Source organism: Rana temporaria, chromosome 4 (genome assembly GCF_905171775.1).
Source record: "Rana temporaria chromosome 4, aRanTem1.1, whole genome shotgun sequence".
Lineage (NCBI taxonomy): Eukaryota > Metazoa > Chordata > Amphibia > Anura > Ranidae > Rana > Rana temporaria.
The window spans coordinates 197,303,795-197,321,677 of NC_053492.1; the positions used below are offsets into that span (position 1 = coordinate 197,303,795).

A 17,883-nucleotide genomic window follows, 5' to 3' on the forward strand; every position below is an offset into this window, starting at 1 on the left:
TTTTTTAATTTTCACTTTTGATGATGATAAACAGGACAATTAGAGAGGAGGAATCCTATTGGGGACTCAGACAGCTATACAAACTGACAGATGTTCTAATCCCTCTCCACTCTATCCCAAATTTTAGAAATGTTGCCTTTAGTTATACTTTAGATTATGCATCAAAGGAAGGACACCCCGCTTACAATGTCCTCTGATCATAGGGCCCCCATATGGAGTTTCAGAAAGAGAGTGTTGGAAAAGGAGCAGCAATGATGGACTTTCTTAGCCTAGGTTCTCACTAATGCTGCTGCATAATCATGCATTTTTCAGTGTTTTTGATACGTTTTCATGGTTCATACTTTGTATTTATAGGAGGAAACTGGTTCTTAAAGTGGAGTTCCACCCTGAATTTTTTTTTTCAAAAATCCTAAAAAAATAGTGAGAGCAGGAGGAACTTTGGGACTTCTTTTGTCCGATCCCTCCTGTAACTAATGACCATGAAAGTGATGTGTATTACGTCTCTTCTGGGAATCTCAGCTGTCATTCTTCAGCTAATGTAGCTGATGATGCAGCTACTCAAGCATGATCTGGCCTTGATTAGCTACAGTGAAGGGAAGCGGGACATTGAGGGGCTAAAAGACTCCAAGTGTCTTCATAAAGAGGACCTGTCACCTGCCCATGCTATCACCTAAAAAAAATTGCCCTGTTAGTCAAATGGTTAAGGCTGAACTCCAGAAAATATTTGCATTACTTTCTTATATTGGTCCAGCTTGACGCAATATAAGTATGCATTGCTGGGGAAGCTGGAAATCACTGTAGTAGTAGGTGCTACTACAGTGATAGCTACAATCTTTCGGGTCTTACTCGGGTTCTATGTGAGTTTCTTTCCAGTGCACAGTGACCACATGGGGTTGTTCATTCAGCACTGCTGCCATTTATAGAATGCCTTGCAATATAAGGGGTTTTAATGCATACAAGACATAATGCAGCAAAAGTGACAGAGGGCTTAGGCACACCATGACACACTGACATTAGTGCGTACAACGGTTAGCTTTTATTCATTTATGTAAAACCTTTATCCCAAAGGAAAAACAAAACTGTAACTTTAAAAGTGTCAAGTTCATCTAAACCAGTGGCCCTCCAGCTGTTATGGTACTACAAGTCCAATGAGGCATTGCAAAGCTGTCAAACAAGCATGACTCCCAAAGGCAGAGGCATGATGGGACTTGTAGTTCGGCAACAGCTGGAGGGCTGGAGGGTCACTCCAATGTGAATAACAATGCTGCTGTCCAAGGGTGGCTCCCTTTCTCCTCCATCCACATTGGAGACCCCATAAGAAAGGAAGTGTATTACTGACTGGATCAACAGGTGAAATAAGAGAAAAAAAGAAAGAAAACAAATGCAGCCACCACATCTAAGGATTGGTATGCTGAAGTATATTACATTTTTGTTTTAGCGTTTATTGCCGCTTTAAGGATATCGTATCGGTCCTTCTTGATGCAACTAAAATTACCAGTCTGTGTTCTCTTAAAAGCCCCCAGCCTGTAAGCTAAAAAATAACTATTCTAGCCGTTAGTCAGGTTTAGCTGTGATTTTCTGTTATACCGTGAAGAAACGGCCATTGGAATATGAGTGGTTATCATGAGTAATTAGGTGGGATGTCTTTGGGGTTTTTATCAAAGCACCAGTGGAGCCAGTATTGCTTAACTTATGTCTAAGAAACTGTACCTCTGGTGGGAAGATCTGGAATATCAGTAACACCATCATTTAGAAATCTGTTTATAGTAAACTGCAAACTATTTTTAATAATACTAGTGATTGTCAAAACCATGTATAGCAAGGGCTCTTTCACACATGTGGACCGTATGTCCGTTTTTCATCCATCCGTTTTCGGATGAAAAGTGGACATACATGTATCCCTATGGGATTGCGGATGTCAGCAGATGAACAGAGGACTTCTCAGTAAGCCCTAAAGGGGCAGAGAATCAGTGACTGACAGTCACCGGCTCTCTGCTCACTGAAGACAGAGAACTGAGCGATCAGCAGTCTTTGATTGCTCACTTCTTGATCTTAGAGGTGGCAGGGAACAGATGCAGCATCACAGAGATGCTGCATCCTCCTAGGTGAGTATGTATGTTGGTGATATTGAAATCCCATACTTCTATTTTAAAGTAAAACTGGAAGCAATTATTTTTTTCCATTTTGAATAGAGTAAGGGGGGTTAAAAATCCTGTCAGGTTTTTTAGTCATCTGTGTGCCATTGGGGAGATTTCTCTTCACTTCCTGTTCCATAGGCAAAACAGGAAGTGATGGGGAATCTTTGGTTTTCACCAGGGACACCAGAACTAGTTACCATTCAGGTGACAATCCAAAATTTGGGATTTTCTATCACTTTTGATGATGGTAAACATGACAAATAGAGAGGGTGAATGTCCCCAATGAGTGCACACACAGCAATAAAAACTGACGTGTTCTAATCCCTCACCATTCTAACCAAAACTGAACAAAGACGTTTTGCCTTTAGTTATACTTAAAAAATCCTTTGAATAATTTGCCCTCACGTAATACTTACTCATTTTCACAGTTGGCAATGACAGCCCCAGTAATTTTCCTTTAAAGCCCAATTGAAGAGTTGCAGCTAGGCTGCATAACAAGTAAAGAATAGGGATTATTTCTCTGCTTTCATACATGTGTCTGACTGTATTAAGCTGCCAGGTACAAGCAGCATGTTGGAGAGACGGACTTCAGGTTTCCAGCAGTCCAACATACCCTCCACAGGGAGAGCAGTGCTTTGGCTGTTCAACATGCTGCCAATCCATGGCAGTTACAGGCAGGCCCGGACTGGGACAAAAAATAGGCCCGGGCATTTTTGATTGAGCAGCCCATGACATGCTAACCGGCACCTCCGGCTGAGAACATGCAGGGAGGTGGAGAGCACTGGTGGGTGGTTGAGAGCACTGGGGGGTGGCAGAGAGCATGGAGGGAGTTGGAGAGCACTGGGGGGGGGTGGCAGAGAGCATGGGGGTGGTGGAGAACACTGGAGGGGGTGGCAAAGAGCACTAGGGGGGTGGCAGAGAGCATGGGGGAGGTGGAGAGCACTAGGGGGTGACAGGGAGCACTAGGGGGTGGCAGAGAGCCCTGGGGGGTGGCAAAGAGCACTGGGGGGGTTGAAAGCACTGGGGGTGTGGCAGAGAGCACTGGGGGTTGGTGTGGCAGAGAGCACTGGGGGAGGCGGAGATCACTGGGGGGAAGGTTGAGAGCACTGGAGGGGAGGTTGAGAGCACTGGAGGGGGTGGCAAAGAGCACTGGGGGGTGGCAGAGAGCACTGGGGGGGTGGCAGAGAGCACTGGGGGTGGTGGAAAAGAGCCCTAGGGGTGGCGGAGAGCCCTGGGGGGAGGTTGAGAGCCCTGGGGGGTGGCAGAGAGCCCTGGGGAGTGGCAGAGAGCAATGGGGGGTGGCAGAGAGCAATGGGGGAAGGTTGAGAGCCCTGGGGGGTGGAAGAGAGCACTGGGGGTGGCAAAGAGAACTGGAGGGTAGCAGAGAGCACTGGGGGGGTAGAAGAGAGCACTGGGGGGGGTAGAAGAGAGCACTGGGGGGGGGGGAAGTTGAGAGCACTGGAGGGGAGGTTGAGAGCACTGGAGGATGGCAGAGAGCCCTGGGGGGTGGCAGAGAGCACTGCGGGGGGGTGGCAGAGAGCACTGGGGGGTGGCGGAGAGCACTGGGTTGGTAGCGGAGAGCATGGAGGGAGGTGTAGAGCACTGGGGGGGGTGGCAGAGAGCCCTAGGGGGTAGCTGAGAGCCCTGGGGGAGGAAGAGAGCACTGGGGGGTGGCAAAGAGAACTGGAGGGTAGCAGAGAGCACTGGAGGGTATTAGAGAGCACTGGGGGGGTAGAAGAGAGCACTGGGGGGGGAGTTGAGAGCACTGGAGGGGAGGTTGAGAGCACTGGAGGATGGCAGAGAGCCCTGGGGGGTGGCAGAGAGCACTGAGGGGGTGGCAGAGAGCACTGAGGGGGTGGCAGAGAGCACTGGGGTGGTAGCGGAGAGCATGGAGGGAGGTGTAGAGCACTGGGGGGTGGCAGAGAGCCCTGGGGGGTGGCAGAGAGCACTGGGGGGTGGCAGAGAGCACTGGGGGGAGGTGGAGAGCACTTGGGGGTGGCAGAGAGCATGGAGGGAGTTGGAGAGCACTGGGGGGGTGGCATGGGGGTGGTGGATAACACTGGAGGGGTGGCAAAGAGCACTAGGGGGTGGCAGAGAGCACTGCGGGGTGGCGGAAAAGAGCCCTAGGGGGTGGCAAAGAGCCCTGGGGGTGGCAGAGAGCACTGGGAGGGGCAGAGAGCACTGGGGGGTGGCGGAAAAGAGCCCTGGGGGGAGGTTGAGAGCCCTGGGGGGAGGTTGAGAGCACTGGGGGTGGCAAAGAGAACTGGGGGGTGGCAAAGAGAACTGGGGGGTAGCAGAGAGCACTGGGGGGTAGCAGAGAGCACTGGGGGGGGGGAGTTGAGAGCACTGGAGGGGAGGTTGAGAGCACTGGAGGGTGGCAGAGAGCACTGGGGGGGTGGCAGAGAGCACTGCAGGGGGTAGCAGAGAGCACTGCAGGGGGTGGCGGAGAGCACTGGGGGGTGGCGGAGAGCACTGGGGTGGTAGCAGAGAGCACTGGGGGGTGGCAGAGAGCCCTGGGGGGTGGCAGAGAGCAATGGGGGGGTGGCAGAGAGCACTGGGGGGGGGTGGCAGAGAGCACTGGGGGGTGGCAGAGAGCACTGGGGAGGTGGCAGAGAGCACTGCGGGGGGTGGTAGAGAGCACTGGGGGGTGGTGGAGAGCACTGGGGTGGTAGCAGAGAGCATGGAGGGAGGTGTAGAGCACTGGGGGGTGGCAGAGAGCCCTGGAGGGTGGCAGAGAGCACTGGGGGGTGGCGGAGAGCACTGGGGGGGTGGCAGAGAGCACTGGGGGGTGGCGGAGAGCACTGGGGGGTGGCAGAGAGCACTGGGGGGTGGCAGAGAGCATGGAGGGAGGTGGAGAGCACTGGGGGGGTGGCAGAGAGCACTGGGGGTGGTGGAGAACCCTGGGGAGGTGGCAGAGAGCCCTGGGGGGGCGTGGCAGAGAGCATGGAGGGAAGTGGAGAGCACTGGGGGTGGCAGAGAGCCCTGGGGGGAGTTTGAGAGCACTGGGGAGAGGTGGAGAACCCTGGGGGGTGGCAGAGAGCCCTGCTGGGGTTGGCAGAGAGCACTGGGGGAGGTGGAGAGCCCTGGGGGGTGGCAGAGAGCCCTGGGGGGGGGGTGGAGAGCACTGGGGGGTGGCAGAGAGCCCTGGGGGAGGTTGAGAGCACTGGGGGGAGGTGGAGAACCCTGGGGGGGGGGGGGGGGGAGAGAGCCGAGAGGGGGGGGGGTTGTCAGAGAGCACTGGGGGAGTCGGAGAGCCCTGGGGGGAGGTTGAGAACCCTGGGGGGGGGGTGGCAGAGAGAACTGGGGGGGGTGGAGAGCACTGGGGGGTGGCAGAGAGCCCTGGGGGAGGTTGAGAGCACTGGGGGGAGGTGGAGAACCCTGGGGGGGGGTGGGAGAGAGCCGAGAGGGGGGGGTTGTCAGAGAGCACTGGGGGAGTCGGAGAGCCCTGGGGGGAGATTGAGAACCCTGGGGGGGTGGCAGAGAGAACTGGGGGGGGTGGCAGAGAGCACTGCGGGGGGTGGCGGAGAGCCCTGGGGGGGGGTTGAGAGCGAGGTGGAGAGCACTGGGGGGGAGGTTGAGAGCCATGGGGGTGTCAGAGAGCACTGGGGGGTGGCAAAGAGCACTGGGGGTGTCAGAGAGCACTGGGGGGTGGCAGAGAGCACTGGGGGGTGGCAGAGAGCCCTGGGGGTGGCAGAGAGCCCTGGGGGGAGGGTGAGAGCACTGGGGGTGGCAGAGAGTCCTGGGGGGAGGTGGAGAGCCCTGGGGGGGGTCTTAGAGAGCCCTGGGGGGGTGGCAGAGAGAACTGGGGGTGGCAGAGAGCCCTGGGGGGAGGGTGAGAGCACTGGGGGTGGCAGAGAGTCCTGGGGGGAGGTGGAGAGCCCTGGGGGGGGGGGTCTTGGAGAGCCCTGGGGGGGGTGGCAGAGAGCACTGGGGGTGGCAGAGAGTCCTGGGGGGAGGTGGAGAGCCCTGGGGGGGGGGGGTCTTGGAGATCCCTGGGGGGGGGGGTGGTAGAGAGCACTGGGGGGAGGTGGAGATCACGAGGAGGCAAAGAGTTGGTGGAGAGGTGGAGGAGGAGCAGTGGGGGCGGCTGCATATAAAAATCTTTTTCTCTATCGTCTCCCTTCTGCAGTATTGGAATGCCTGCTGCTTTTACTGTACCTCTCGCAGCCTCAGGCATTCCAATACAGGCATACCCCACTTTTAAGTACACAATGGGACCAGAGCATGTATGTAAAACGAAAATGTACTTAAAGTGAAACGATACCTTTTTTCACTTCTAGGGTGTAGTAGGGGGTCAGGGGCTGTAGTGAGGGTGTCAGGAGCTGTAGTTGAGGTCTCAGGGGCTGTAGTGGGGATGTCAGGGGCACACTGGAACAGGGCGGGCTAGGCTCTCGAAGCTTCAGCTCCTTCTACTGCGGCTGCAAAATGTCTGTACAGTACTTGTAAGGCACTTTACATACACTCGGGGGTATGTCCTTACTCGCGAGTGTATGTAAAGTGAGTGTACTTAAAGCGGGGTATGCCTGTACAGCAGAAGGGAGACGATAGAGAAAAAGATTTTTTATATGCAGACGCCCCCACTGCTCCTCCTATCCAGGTTACAGGAGCGGGGGGGGCTGCACTCACGTTTTCTTGAATCCGGTCGGGTGTTGTAGCAGCAGCCTGCAGGTGTCGGCTCTGGCTCCTCCCCCTCGCAGTCACACCTCCCGGCCGTGGAGAGGCCGAAGGCTTCTCATCTAGCTCCTCCCCCTCGGTGTTTACTTCCACCCGGGCGGCCGCGGAGAGGCTAGATGAGCGGCGCGGCTTGTGCCTCGCGGCTTGCAGCCTGGCGCCATCTCGATGGCCGCGGCCCACCGGGCGTATGCCCGGTTTGCCCGATGGCCAGTCCGGGCCTGGTTACAGGCCTTAATCACACTTGCTCAAAATACTGTCGCTAAGCAAACACACCTATGTGTTAATGTGTGTTCGGCGCCTATGCCTCCTCTTTAACACATGCAGACAATGCAACCCAGATGCCTAATTATTATTTTTTTATTGTGAAGAAGCCCTATGGTCGCATACATGCGCATTGCTGATATGTTACCATAGACTTGAATGAAAAGAGTTGAGATGCTTCAATTTCTTCCAAACTCAACATGTAGCTTCATTTTTGAAGCACAGCGGCGCTTTCGCTTCATGTTTTAATAACGTGAACAGCTCTGTGCTCTGTCCATATTATCAATTGCAGATTGCTTTGCTAGACATTTGAGGAGCATTAAGGTTCCATGCACACTGGGCTTAAAAAAAAAAGTCTGTTCTTTTTGGAGTAAAAAACTCACATATAGAGCATTTTTTGTACAAAGTTTAGGAGAGTTTTACGTTTTTTCTGCCAGTAAGCTCCAATCAGAAACGCGAATGGGAAGGTTTTTTTTTTCCTGCCTCTAAACGTTGTTCTCAAAAATATGCCTGTAAACGTCCTAATTTGTATGGACAACATTGAGTTGCTTCTACAGGCAGAACACACAACTCCTGTAGAAGCCATGTTTTTTATTCCAGTGTGCATGGAACCTAAAAATGCTCCTCAAACACCACATACAGTCCGGTGCCATTTTTTTCTGCATCAAAAAAGCATGGAAAGTAGGTTATATTTTTTCCAATGGCATAATTCACACCAGTCCGTTTCAAGATGTTCCAGTAATAAAGTAGAACATGCTGATTTTTTCCTGCACTGCACTGGACTGTACTGAAACACGGTAAAACGCATACAAAAAAACACTGTAACGCATAAAAAAAAAAAAAAAAAAAAAAAAATTTAGAATGCATCAAAATGCCCTGGGAAGGTGTCACAAACACATCCGGAAGGTATCTGGAGTGCATTTTTGTGGTGTGAACCAGGCCTAATACAGCTAAACACATGGTAGAAAATGTCATATCCTTTACTTGTTATGCAGCCTGAATAAAAATTAGCAAAAAAGAAAAGTTTTTAATTGGGTGTTAAGTGTAGCCTGTACTAAGTGAAGTTCTAGTACTGTCATTGCTGACTTCCAAGAATAACCAGATGCCTGGCTGCCTCTGGCTTCACCACTTTCTCCGGAGCTGATTAGAAAGTCAGTGAAGTCCTAGCTTGTGCTCTGCACCATCCTTGCACCAGGTCTGTTCTGCAGAACGTACTGATACTTCTGGATCATAACTATCATCACAGGCATGCTCTCATTTCCTGGCCCAATATCTGTTTTCCTGTTGCAAAAAAAGTAATGATTTAGCAGATTGTAAGAAAATGCATTATGCAGCTCTCATGGTGACTGTGGTCTGGAGCAGCAACAATGTGGCTCATGCTGTGGTGCCTGCCCTTGTTAGTGCTCAAGGATGAATTACTCTGTCCTTGTCATACCACGGTTCTGCACTTGGATAAAGAATGAGTTCACTCATAAAAGTTTCACAAATGAAGAACTTGCCACTTTGTTGTTGTGTACTTCTTTGTTTCACATACACAGTTTTTTTTATACTGTTGGCTGTCCCGGATGTGCAAGTGTCTTCATAACCCGTGGGAACCAATAGATGTAGACAATAGCTTTCCCTGACTCCCCCAGTCCTTGTATTTTCAGAGAATTTACTTTTTAAAGGGATTGTAAAGTCTCATGGTTTTTCACCTTGCATTAAAGTGGATGTAAACTGAATTCATGAAATTTGAGCTGGGCACATATATCTGCAGTGTTTTGTTATCTCTCTTCAATGAGCGAAGTCCCATAGCTCTCTCCTGACCCGTTCCTCTGTTATCAGCCCAATAACTCCTGACAAATTCTTGGACACATCAGATAAAAGCAGCCTGTCATTTCTGTCAGGGGAGGTTGCAAAAATAGATTAGTAGGGCGCGCGGGCAGCTTCCCCCAGAGCCCCCCTTATGTCCTCATTGGGAAGACTGATAACCGCGGGAGCCATTGGCTCCCAGTGCTGTCAATAAAATCCAGTGATATGGGGGCGTGGCCAAGTCCTGCTGTCTTTGTCAATGAATGCAGCAGCAGGACTCGAGCACGCCTGCATGGGTGCTCCCATTAAAAGCGGCTTTCCGTGGGGGCACCCGATTAAGGGGAGAAGCCAGGCACCCCAAAAGAGGAGCAGACAGGATCGGATGTCGGCAGGTGCTGACATGTCCACTGACATCCGCTGCTCCATAGAGAGCAATGGCTCGATTCACACCTATGCATGTTTCTTTTGAGCATTTTTGCATTGCTTTTTGCGGTGCTTGCTGCGTTTTTCGACATCTGCGACCTTCGTTTTTTTATAATTTTTTTTTTTTTTTTTTACATTTCCTTTAACAACCAGCTACAAACAGGTTAAAAAAAAACACGCAAACCGCAAATCGTGGTAAAAACTTGGTACTTGCATTTTGGATGCGGGTGCATTGAATTCTATTACATGCAAAATGCTGCTTTTTGCAGGAAAAAAGTCCCCGACCCTTTCCAAAAATGCAGAGGCACAAAAAAGCATTGATGTGAACATGTTCCATAGGAACCATGTTAAAAAAATTCCCTGCATTTCTGCAAAATGCATAAAAAAACGCATTAGTGTGAATGGAGCCTTAGCTGTCCTCTATTTTTTGGTCATCTGTGGCACAAAGCCTTTTGTAGCTCCCATTAAAGTGGTTGTAAACCCCCCCAGGAAGTTACACCTACAGGTAAGCCTAGATTAAGGCTTACCTGTTTGCAATATCTCCTAAACCGTGTAGGTTTTCAAAATATTTTCCAAAAGGTAGACAACGGCGCAGCCGCAGTGAGAATCCCATAATAAAAAACAGCGTTCAAACCACACATGTGAGATATCGGTGCGCCTATGGAGATTTTTAAGTACCGCAGTTTGTCGCTATTCCACGAGCATGTGCAATTTTAAAGCATGACATGTTGGGTATCAATTTACTCAGCGTAATATCATCTTTTACATTATACACAAAAATTGGGTTAACTACTGTTTTCTTATTTTTTTTATTGAACAAATTGTATTTTTTCCCAGTAAATTGCGTTTGTAAGACCACTGCACAAATGCGGCATGACATAAAATATTGCAACAATCTCCACTTTATTATCTAGGGTCTCTAAGGCTACGACTTCTTTAACAGAAGTCAATGCAGGTCGTATTAAAGTCGGACCAAAAGTAGTGCAGGAACCTTTTTCTAAGTCGGAGCAACTCAAGTTGTTCCTATTAGAACGGTTCTATTGCCAGTAATAGGGTGTGACTTATCATGCAACTTTGAATTCTCAAGTCGCATGACAAATCGCGGCAGTGTGAACCAGGGCTTAATGATATCCTTCATTTTAAACAAATCATTTACTGTGAAGCATCACTACAAAACTGGTTCTGTAACAGCTTTACTATCATATTTAAAAGAGAACAGATGAACAAGGAAAAAATACAGTATTTCTTAACCACTTGCCGACCAGCCTCTGTCATTATACTGTGGCAGGTTGGCTTGGCTGCGCAATTTGCTGTAGCTGTACGTTGGTCCCTTTAACAGCTATAGGAGACACCTGTGGTGCATTGCCTGTGCCGATACGCATGGGCGGTGGCGCAATGTCTGCTGGTCACCGGCGATCGCTCCACAGAGCCAGAACAGGGATCTGTCAATGTAAACAAGCATCCCCAGTCTGACAGGGGAGTATAGAGAGATTGTCTGTTCCTAGTGACTAGGAACTGTGATCTCGCGCCTCCTAATGTTAACCCCTTCCCTGCCAGTGCCATTTATCCAGTGTACGAGGAGGTTCTACGCAGTACGCAGTGAGGTGAGCCAATGTTGCAGTTGGAGATAGCAGAAGATTTTCTGTCCCTGGAATGTAATAGGACCCTGAAGCAAGACCCCATGTTGGGAATTATCTGGCAGTTAGAAAGTGTTGGACGTGTAAGAAACCATTAACAACCCACCAGAAGAATGTTTGTGGTTGGTCTAACTAAGGCCGGGGCAAAGAAAAAGTATTATTAGTGATGGGAAGCAAGGGCAAGAACTTTTATTGCTATTTTAAACTTAATTTGTTGCTTTATGATGTAAAGGTTTACATGTGTTAACTGGGAACATTTTTTGGAATACAATATCTTATATGATAGCAGGACTTTAAATGCAGTGCAGAAAAGTGAGGTAACTATTCTGAGTCTACTTTCTGGCAGGGGTACCTATATAAAGACTAGCTAAACAATTCCTTTGCATGTGAAACATTTCACACACATGTAGTGTATTTTAAGTATGTATTTAGCTAATTGCCTTGAGTTCAGCCTTAAATCTGACACCTTTGCATGGATTGAAGGGGAGAGCAACAGACATAAAGTATTGGCTGGATAGCGAATTTGTTTAACCACTTCCCATCCCCAGAATGTTCAAGTATATCCTCAGGAACCAAGTGGTTATGCTAGGATTGTAGCCATAATCCTGGTATTAAAATTTGTAGTTGGCAAATAGGCTTTCCTGGGCTCTCCTTTTCCACCGGGGGGCCTGGGACCACTACCGTGTTTCCCCGAAAATAAACACGGGTCTTAAATAATTTTGGCAACAAAAGACCCAGTAGGGCTTATTTTCGGGGTAGGTCTTAATATATTCGCTCTCTCCCTGTCTGTCAGGAATCCACAGTTTGAACAAACTTAAAGCGGGGGTTCGCCCTGTTAAAAAAAAAAAAAAAGTTTTTTTTTATTAGACCATTAAATTCGGCATAGTAGCGCGAGCTACGGTATGCCGGTCTTACATTTTTTATGCCCGTACTCACTGCGGTATCGCTGATTGAAGAATCCGGGGAATGGGCGTTCCTATGGTGAGAGAAGGTGATTGACGGCCGGCCCTGGCACGTCACGCTTCTCCGGAAATAGCCGAAATAGGCTTGGCTATTCACGGCGCCTGCGCATAGCCTGTGCGCAGGCGTCGTGAATAGCCGAGACCTACTCCGGCTGTCTTCGGGGAGCGTGACGTGCCAGAGCCGGCCGTCAATCATCCTCCCTCTCCATAGGCACGCCCATTCCCCGCGGGAGCCGATTTCTTCAATCAGCGATACCACAGTGAGTACGGGGATTAAAAATTTAAGACCGGCATACCGTAGCTCGCGCTACGATGCCGAATTTAATGGTCTAATGATGGAAAGGAGGGTGAACTACCGCTTTAAGATGCCCAAATTCTTTCTTTTACAGCAGTAGCACACAATACAGAATGTGTGTGCTTCTGCAATCCAACAGTGCTAAACACCTCAGCCTTCCTCCACCTCTCCCAGCCACCAGCGAGGGACCCCAGCCCCCCTCCCTCTGCAATGCTCGAAGCAGGAAAGAGGGCACACCAGCATGTGAGAAAAAAAAAACTGTAAATACCTTGTGGAGACCAGAGTATCCATGCTGTATACCACACACATGTTGATTGCAGAGGCTCTGCACTGTAGATTCAGTGACACGCTGAAGCTCTGTGAAGGGAGTGGGACCAAGCTCCCTGCAGACAGGCAGGAGAAGAGACCGGAGTATCTGTGCTGCATACCGCACACGTTGATTCCAGAGGCTCTGCACCGTACAGTGCTTTCAATTACCCGCCAAAGCTCTGTGAAGGGAGGGCCCAAGATCCCACACAGACATGCGGGAGAAGAGGAGACCAGCGGGGAGATCAGCTGAGCGCCGCTCTGCATTAAAGGGCACCTGACACTGCTACAGACACACAGTACACTGCACACCGCCATAACAGGATTATACCGTGTTTCCTGAAAAATAACACAATCACCTCGAACTAGGGCTTATTTTCGGGGTAGGGCTTATATTGCAGCCCTCCTGGAAAATAGCGCTAGGTCTTATTTTCGGGGGAAGGTCTTATTTTCGTGGAAACACGGTACAGTCGGTTGGGCCTGCTGCAGACAGATGACAAGGTGGAACATTCATTCCTCTGTGATAAATGAAGCTGGAAACGTATTATGTCACCTCCGGTTTCAGTTGTTTGTTTACTGGCCAGACAGGCAGCAATTAAACTGATCATGGTTTTAATAAAAGTACTTGTCACTGCCCATGATCACAAGGGATGATGTTCATCCCTTATAATAGTAATATATTTAAATTAAAAAAATGTAAAACAGTGGGAAGAAAAATTTAGGTTTTTAAAATGTCACCTATGGAGATTTTTAAGAACAGTAGTTTGATTTCACAGGTGTGCAATGTGTTTAAATGTTTACATATTTTGTATCTATTTACTTGGTGCAATGTCATTTTTTATATTTTACTGAAAAAGTAGGTGTCGTGTTTGTAAAAAAAAAATATTTCAGTGTAGTTTACAAGAAAATTGATGTGTTTTTGATAAATGGCTGCACATATTGTGCAGCATAAAAAAAATGTAACCACCACTATTTTATTCTCCAGGGTCTCTGCTTTCAAAAAATTCATATTTGAGGCTCTGACTTTAATATGTATAAGTTGGCCTGGAATGGAAGTGGTTAAACTAGTGTGAAATAAATACGGTTATAAAGGGATGTTAATTATTGTTGGAAAATTTGCTGATTGTCACAAAACACATGAATGTTTGTGTCTTTTTTTCATTTTTATATAACCATTATACATCATTGGTGCGAGTTATAGTGCAGTTTGTGTGTAGAATGGTTGCATCATCATCCATTGATCGTTACCATCTCAAACATGTCATATTGCTTGCAATGACACTTTGTTGTTACATTTTGTCATTTTGCATTATCATAATTACGTGGCATCCTGCACTGTAAGCCCTGGGATTTGTCTCCATGCCAGTGTAGCATCTCCTGTATACAGCAGTTCATATAGCGTTCTTTCCATGGTAGAGTGGTCAGAGATGAATAAAGATGCAGAGCTGCCAGCAGGAGACAGCTGAGCATCCCTGCTTTCCCCTCCTTCCTTACATAGAGATGCATGGAAGTGGGGGTGGTGCTGGCCAGCAGATGTGCTGTGGGTGATCGCCTCTGGGTTGGGAGTCTCTTCTCAACCTTCACTAATCTGCAGTGAGAGGTGGAGACAGAAAGGAGCTGCTGGAACTGACACAGAGAGGGAGGGTGTACATTGTACCGAGCAGTGGGGGGCGTGAAGCTGCAGTGCAGAACTGCGACAGCCTTTTGCATGGTCAGTTGTGTCTCCTATACAGATGCAGATTGACCTCCTGGAATTGCTTTGTGGCTTGCATCCTGAGTCACATGTGCACCTTGCAGCCATTCTTGTGATGGCAACTGCATTGGAGGAAACACAGCAAACTGTTCATGCATCTGCTGCTATGAGGACACTGTGTGATGCTGCTGCCTGAATCTTTCAGGGTCAGATAGGCAGTGTGTCAGCTAATGAGGATGCTGCCTGCACCTCCTCTGGGTCATCTTCCTTCCCATCTTATTCTGCACCTACTCTGGGTCTAGTGAGGACAGAGGAAGCACATTTCCCTATTCCACAATGGAGATGCAGCCTTTCATAAATATGTAGACTTTGCATGTGGATGCCTGAAGAAGGGTGCATTTGTAGTTACACTGGAAACATTCCACCTAACGGTAGCTGCAATCTGTGTTGTCACCCTGGCAGCACTTAAATCTTCTGAGAACAATGAGAGAGAAATGATTTCTGCTAGGAGGAAAATACATGAAGCCAGAGTATGTCGTCCTTCAGGATGTCTCCCTAGCAATTGTTTGCAGTGGAAGTTATTCTGAAGTATTTCACGCCATGTGCTCAGTAGTGAGTTCCTAATCTTGCTGCTTGATCTCTTGCCTGTAAATGTGCATCACACCTGCTAAGTGGATGTTGGCTCAGTGATCTCTTTATGTTGGACTGCTGTCATCTTGGTATTCTGGGCCAATATGGGGGAGAAGGCTGACTATCAGAAGCTACCTAGCAGCGAGTGCAAGGAGGAGAATGAGGTAACACAGCACTCATTACATCACTGTTTAATGATAAATAAAATGCATTGCTGGACATGTTGGGGAAGAACCAGGGACCCAGTCTTTCCAGTCTGGGATTCAGTAGATTGGGTTACAGAGCCAGGAAACATAGTGGTATTGATGATGATAGCATAGACTTGGAAAAGATTTGATTTGTTGTCTGCTTTTTTTTATTTTTCGGTGTATAGGTTACCCGGTTCCTAGTAAAGTGCATGTACAGCTAATGTGCAGATTTTATTCAAATACAAACATTTTTGGTAAAACTGAAAAAAAAAAATCCAAAAAGTGTGTGTAGCTATAAATATATATCTATATCTATGTAGATATATATACTGTATATAAATAGATAGATGTGTGTGTGTGTGTATATGTATATGTATATATATATATATATATATATATATATATATATATATATATATATATATATATATATATATATATATATATACGTAATCTATGTAGATATATATCTATGTAGATATATATACTGGATAGATAGATAAATTCATCTATCTATCTATCTATCTATCTATCTATCTATCTATCTATCTATCTATCTATCTATTTACAGAACATTGTCTTTGAGTGCCAGTATATGTGGACTAAAAAAAACGATCCAGGGATGGATGTTGAGAGCCGCTGACATAAAAAGATCTCTAACTATTTGCAGCTTCTTTTCACTTTTCAGTCTCCAGTCACGCTTATATGCTGTAAGAGATGTATGTTTTTTTTATTTTTATTTGTTAACTTTTTTACATTTATTTAGTAATTTGAAATAAAAGTACAGGTGCCTTCTGTATGGCTTCAGTGTTTTAGAGCACACAAAGTAACAAGCATTACATGTTATATCATTTGTGAAGATGAAAATGCTACTACATGGCATAGTACAGACAGATCCAGTGTGTGTTGTTTGTATTTTTTTTTCATGGTCTTATGTCACATTGTTAAACACCTCTGCTTGTTATGTGTTTACTAGCATACTGGGGAAGCTGGGGCTTTGAATTCTTACCTCGTTTCCCTGGGGTTACTATAGCAACTCTTCAACTGCCATTTATTGGTTGGTTGTTGCTTTTTGCTGTGACAGCCAATCGGAATACATTTTAAATTGGGGTCACACGACGGTGATGAATGCTGCTTAGTATTAACCCTTTGTTGCAAGAAGCGTACTCTTATCTTTGTTCATAATTTTTTCCAAGCGAGACAGTTCTTCCCTATATATCATAGATTGAGATGCTATATCATGTCTTTTCTGTTTCCTAGTGCATTCTATGGAAGCTGTTCTGTTATATTTTTCCTTTCACATGCTGTCAAGTATTTTCCCTGTGTTTAAAGGGGACCCATTCAATTATTCATTACATCAGTACATGCTGATTTTCTAGAGCTCATATACTTGTTATATCATGTTATTATGTATGGCAAACCATAACTAGATTTTCCCACCTAACTCACAAAATATTGTTATAAACAGGAAATTGACCAGCAAAATGGTCCGGGGCTGAAGTGGTTAAGGGGTCAAATACTTCCGGTCCCCAAGTGGTTTAAATGTAAGCTATAAAGAAAGCTTAAAAAGACAACTGTAGGCAGTGTTTTTAAATTCCATTTTTTTATTCTCTCAGATACTTTATATTTAAAAACAAGACAGAGCAAGGTTTTAGTAGTTTTAAAAGAAGCAAGCTAGCCAACAGTGTTACAAGTGTCCGGGGCTGAAGTGGTTAGAGTGTTTGTAAACCCAATATAAAAAAAAAAAAAAACCCTGCAAGACAAAGGCATAATGAGCTAGCTCATTATGAATTACTTTAAATCGAAGCCCCCGCAGTGGTCCTCGCCCCCCCCCCCCCCCCGGCAGCAACATCTCTCCCGGGGGTTACTTCCGGGTATCGTGGCTGCGGCGATGTGATTGGCCAGAGCCGCAATAATGTCACTCCCGGGCATGCGCGGGAGCCTCCGATAATGGCACACGGACTGTAGCAACAGCACTTTGCTTCAGTTTGCGATGACATCGGCACATGCAGGGCACATGGGATATCTTCTAAACCGTACAGGTTTAGGAGATATCCTGGATAGCTACAGGTAAGTCTTAAAGGAACACTAAAGGCAAACTTCTTTTTTTTTTTTTAAATAACAAACATGTTATACTTACCTCCACTGTGCAGCTCGTTTTGCGTGTCCCTGAACGCTGTCTTCTGGGGTCCCTCGGCGGCTGTCTCGGCTCCTCCTGGCAAAAGCTTTCCACCTTCATGCGAGCGAGCTTCCGTGATACAAGCTTTTGCAAGCGCGCTCCCGTGATACAGCGGCGGGCATAGCCGCCGACTGTATAACTCGGCCCCGCCCTCAATGGCTGCGCTGCTATCAATCCGTCCAGCCTAGCCAATCAACGGCCAGGCTGGGAACCGAAGAGGATCACGTGGACGCGTGGGACTTTCGAGGGGTCAGGTAAGTAAAATGGGGGTTCGGGGGGGGGGGGGGGTGGTACTCTCGGATGTTTTTTTCACCTTAATGCATAGGATGCATTAAGGTGAAAAAACATTTACCTTTACAACCCCTTTAATATAGGCTTACCTGTAGCATAAAGTGGTTGTAAAGGGTTTACAACCACTTTAAATTCCAAAGATTACCACGGTGTGTAAGCCATCACCAGTATATAGGTTCAAATGCTCTTACCTTTTGTACCATCTCCCCCTCCCTTTAGAATGTAAGCTCTACAAGCAGGGCCCTCCTGTCCCTTCTGTATTGAACTGTACTGCATTTGTGCTGTCCCCCCTCTACATTGTAAAGCGCTGCGTAAAGTGTTGGCGCTATATAAATTGTGTCTAATAATAATAAAAACATGCGCTTACCAGATAGTGTGGACTCAAATGTTATTAACATCAGATGGGCAGCAGGAG

The 17,883-nt window shown here is 47.4% G+C and overlaps 1 protein-coding gene across 2 annotated transcripts in view; it reads left to right on the plus strand.

Moving 5' to 3' along the window:
* TNK2 (tyrosine kinase non receptor 2) overlaps nucleotides 1–17,883 on the plus strand; it is a 241,147-nt gene that overhangs the window by 78,510 nt on the left and 144,754 nt on the right. The window contains exon 1 of one of the 2 annotated variants that reach the window (XM_040349624.1): nucleotides 14,175–14,974. The exons of the other annotated variant lie outside the window; for it this stretch is intronic. Coding sequence (XP_040205558.1) covers nucleotides 14,915–14,974 — 60 coding nt within the window. The 5' untranslated portion in view covers nucleotides 14,175–14,914. Of the gene's footprint in view, nucleotides 1–14,174; nucleotides 14,975–17,883 lie in introns of those variants that run through there. 2 annotated transcript variants of the gene reach the window in all.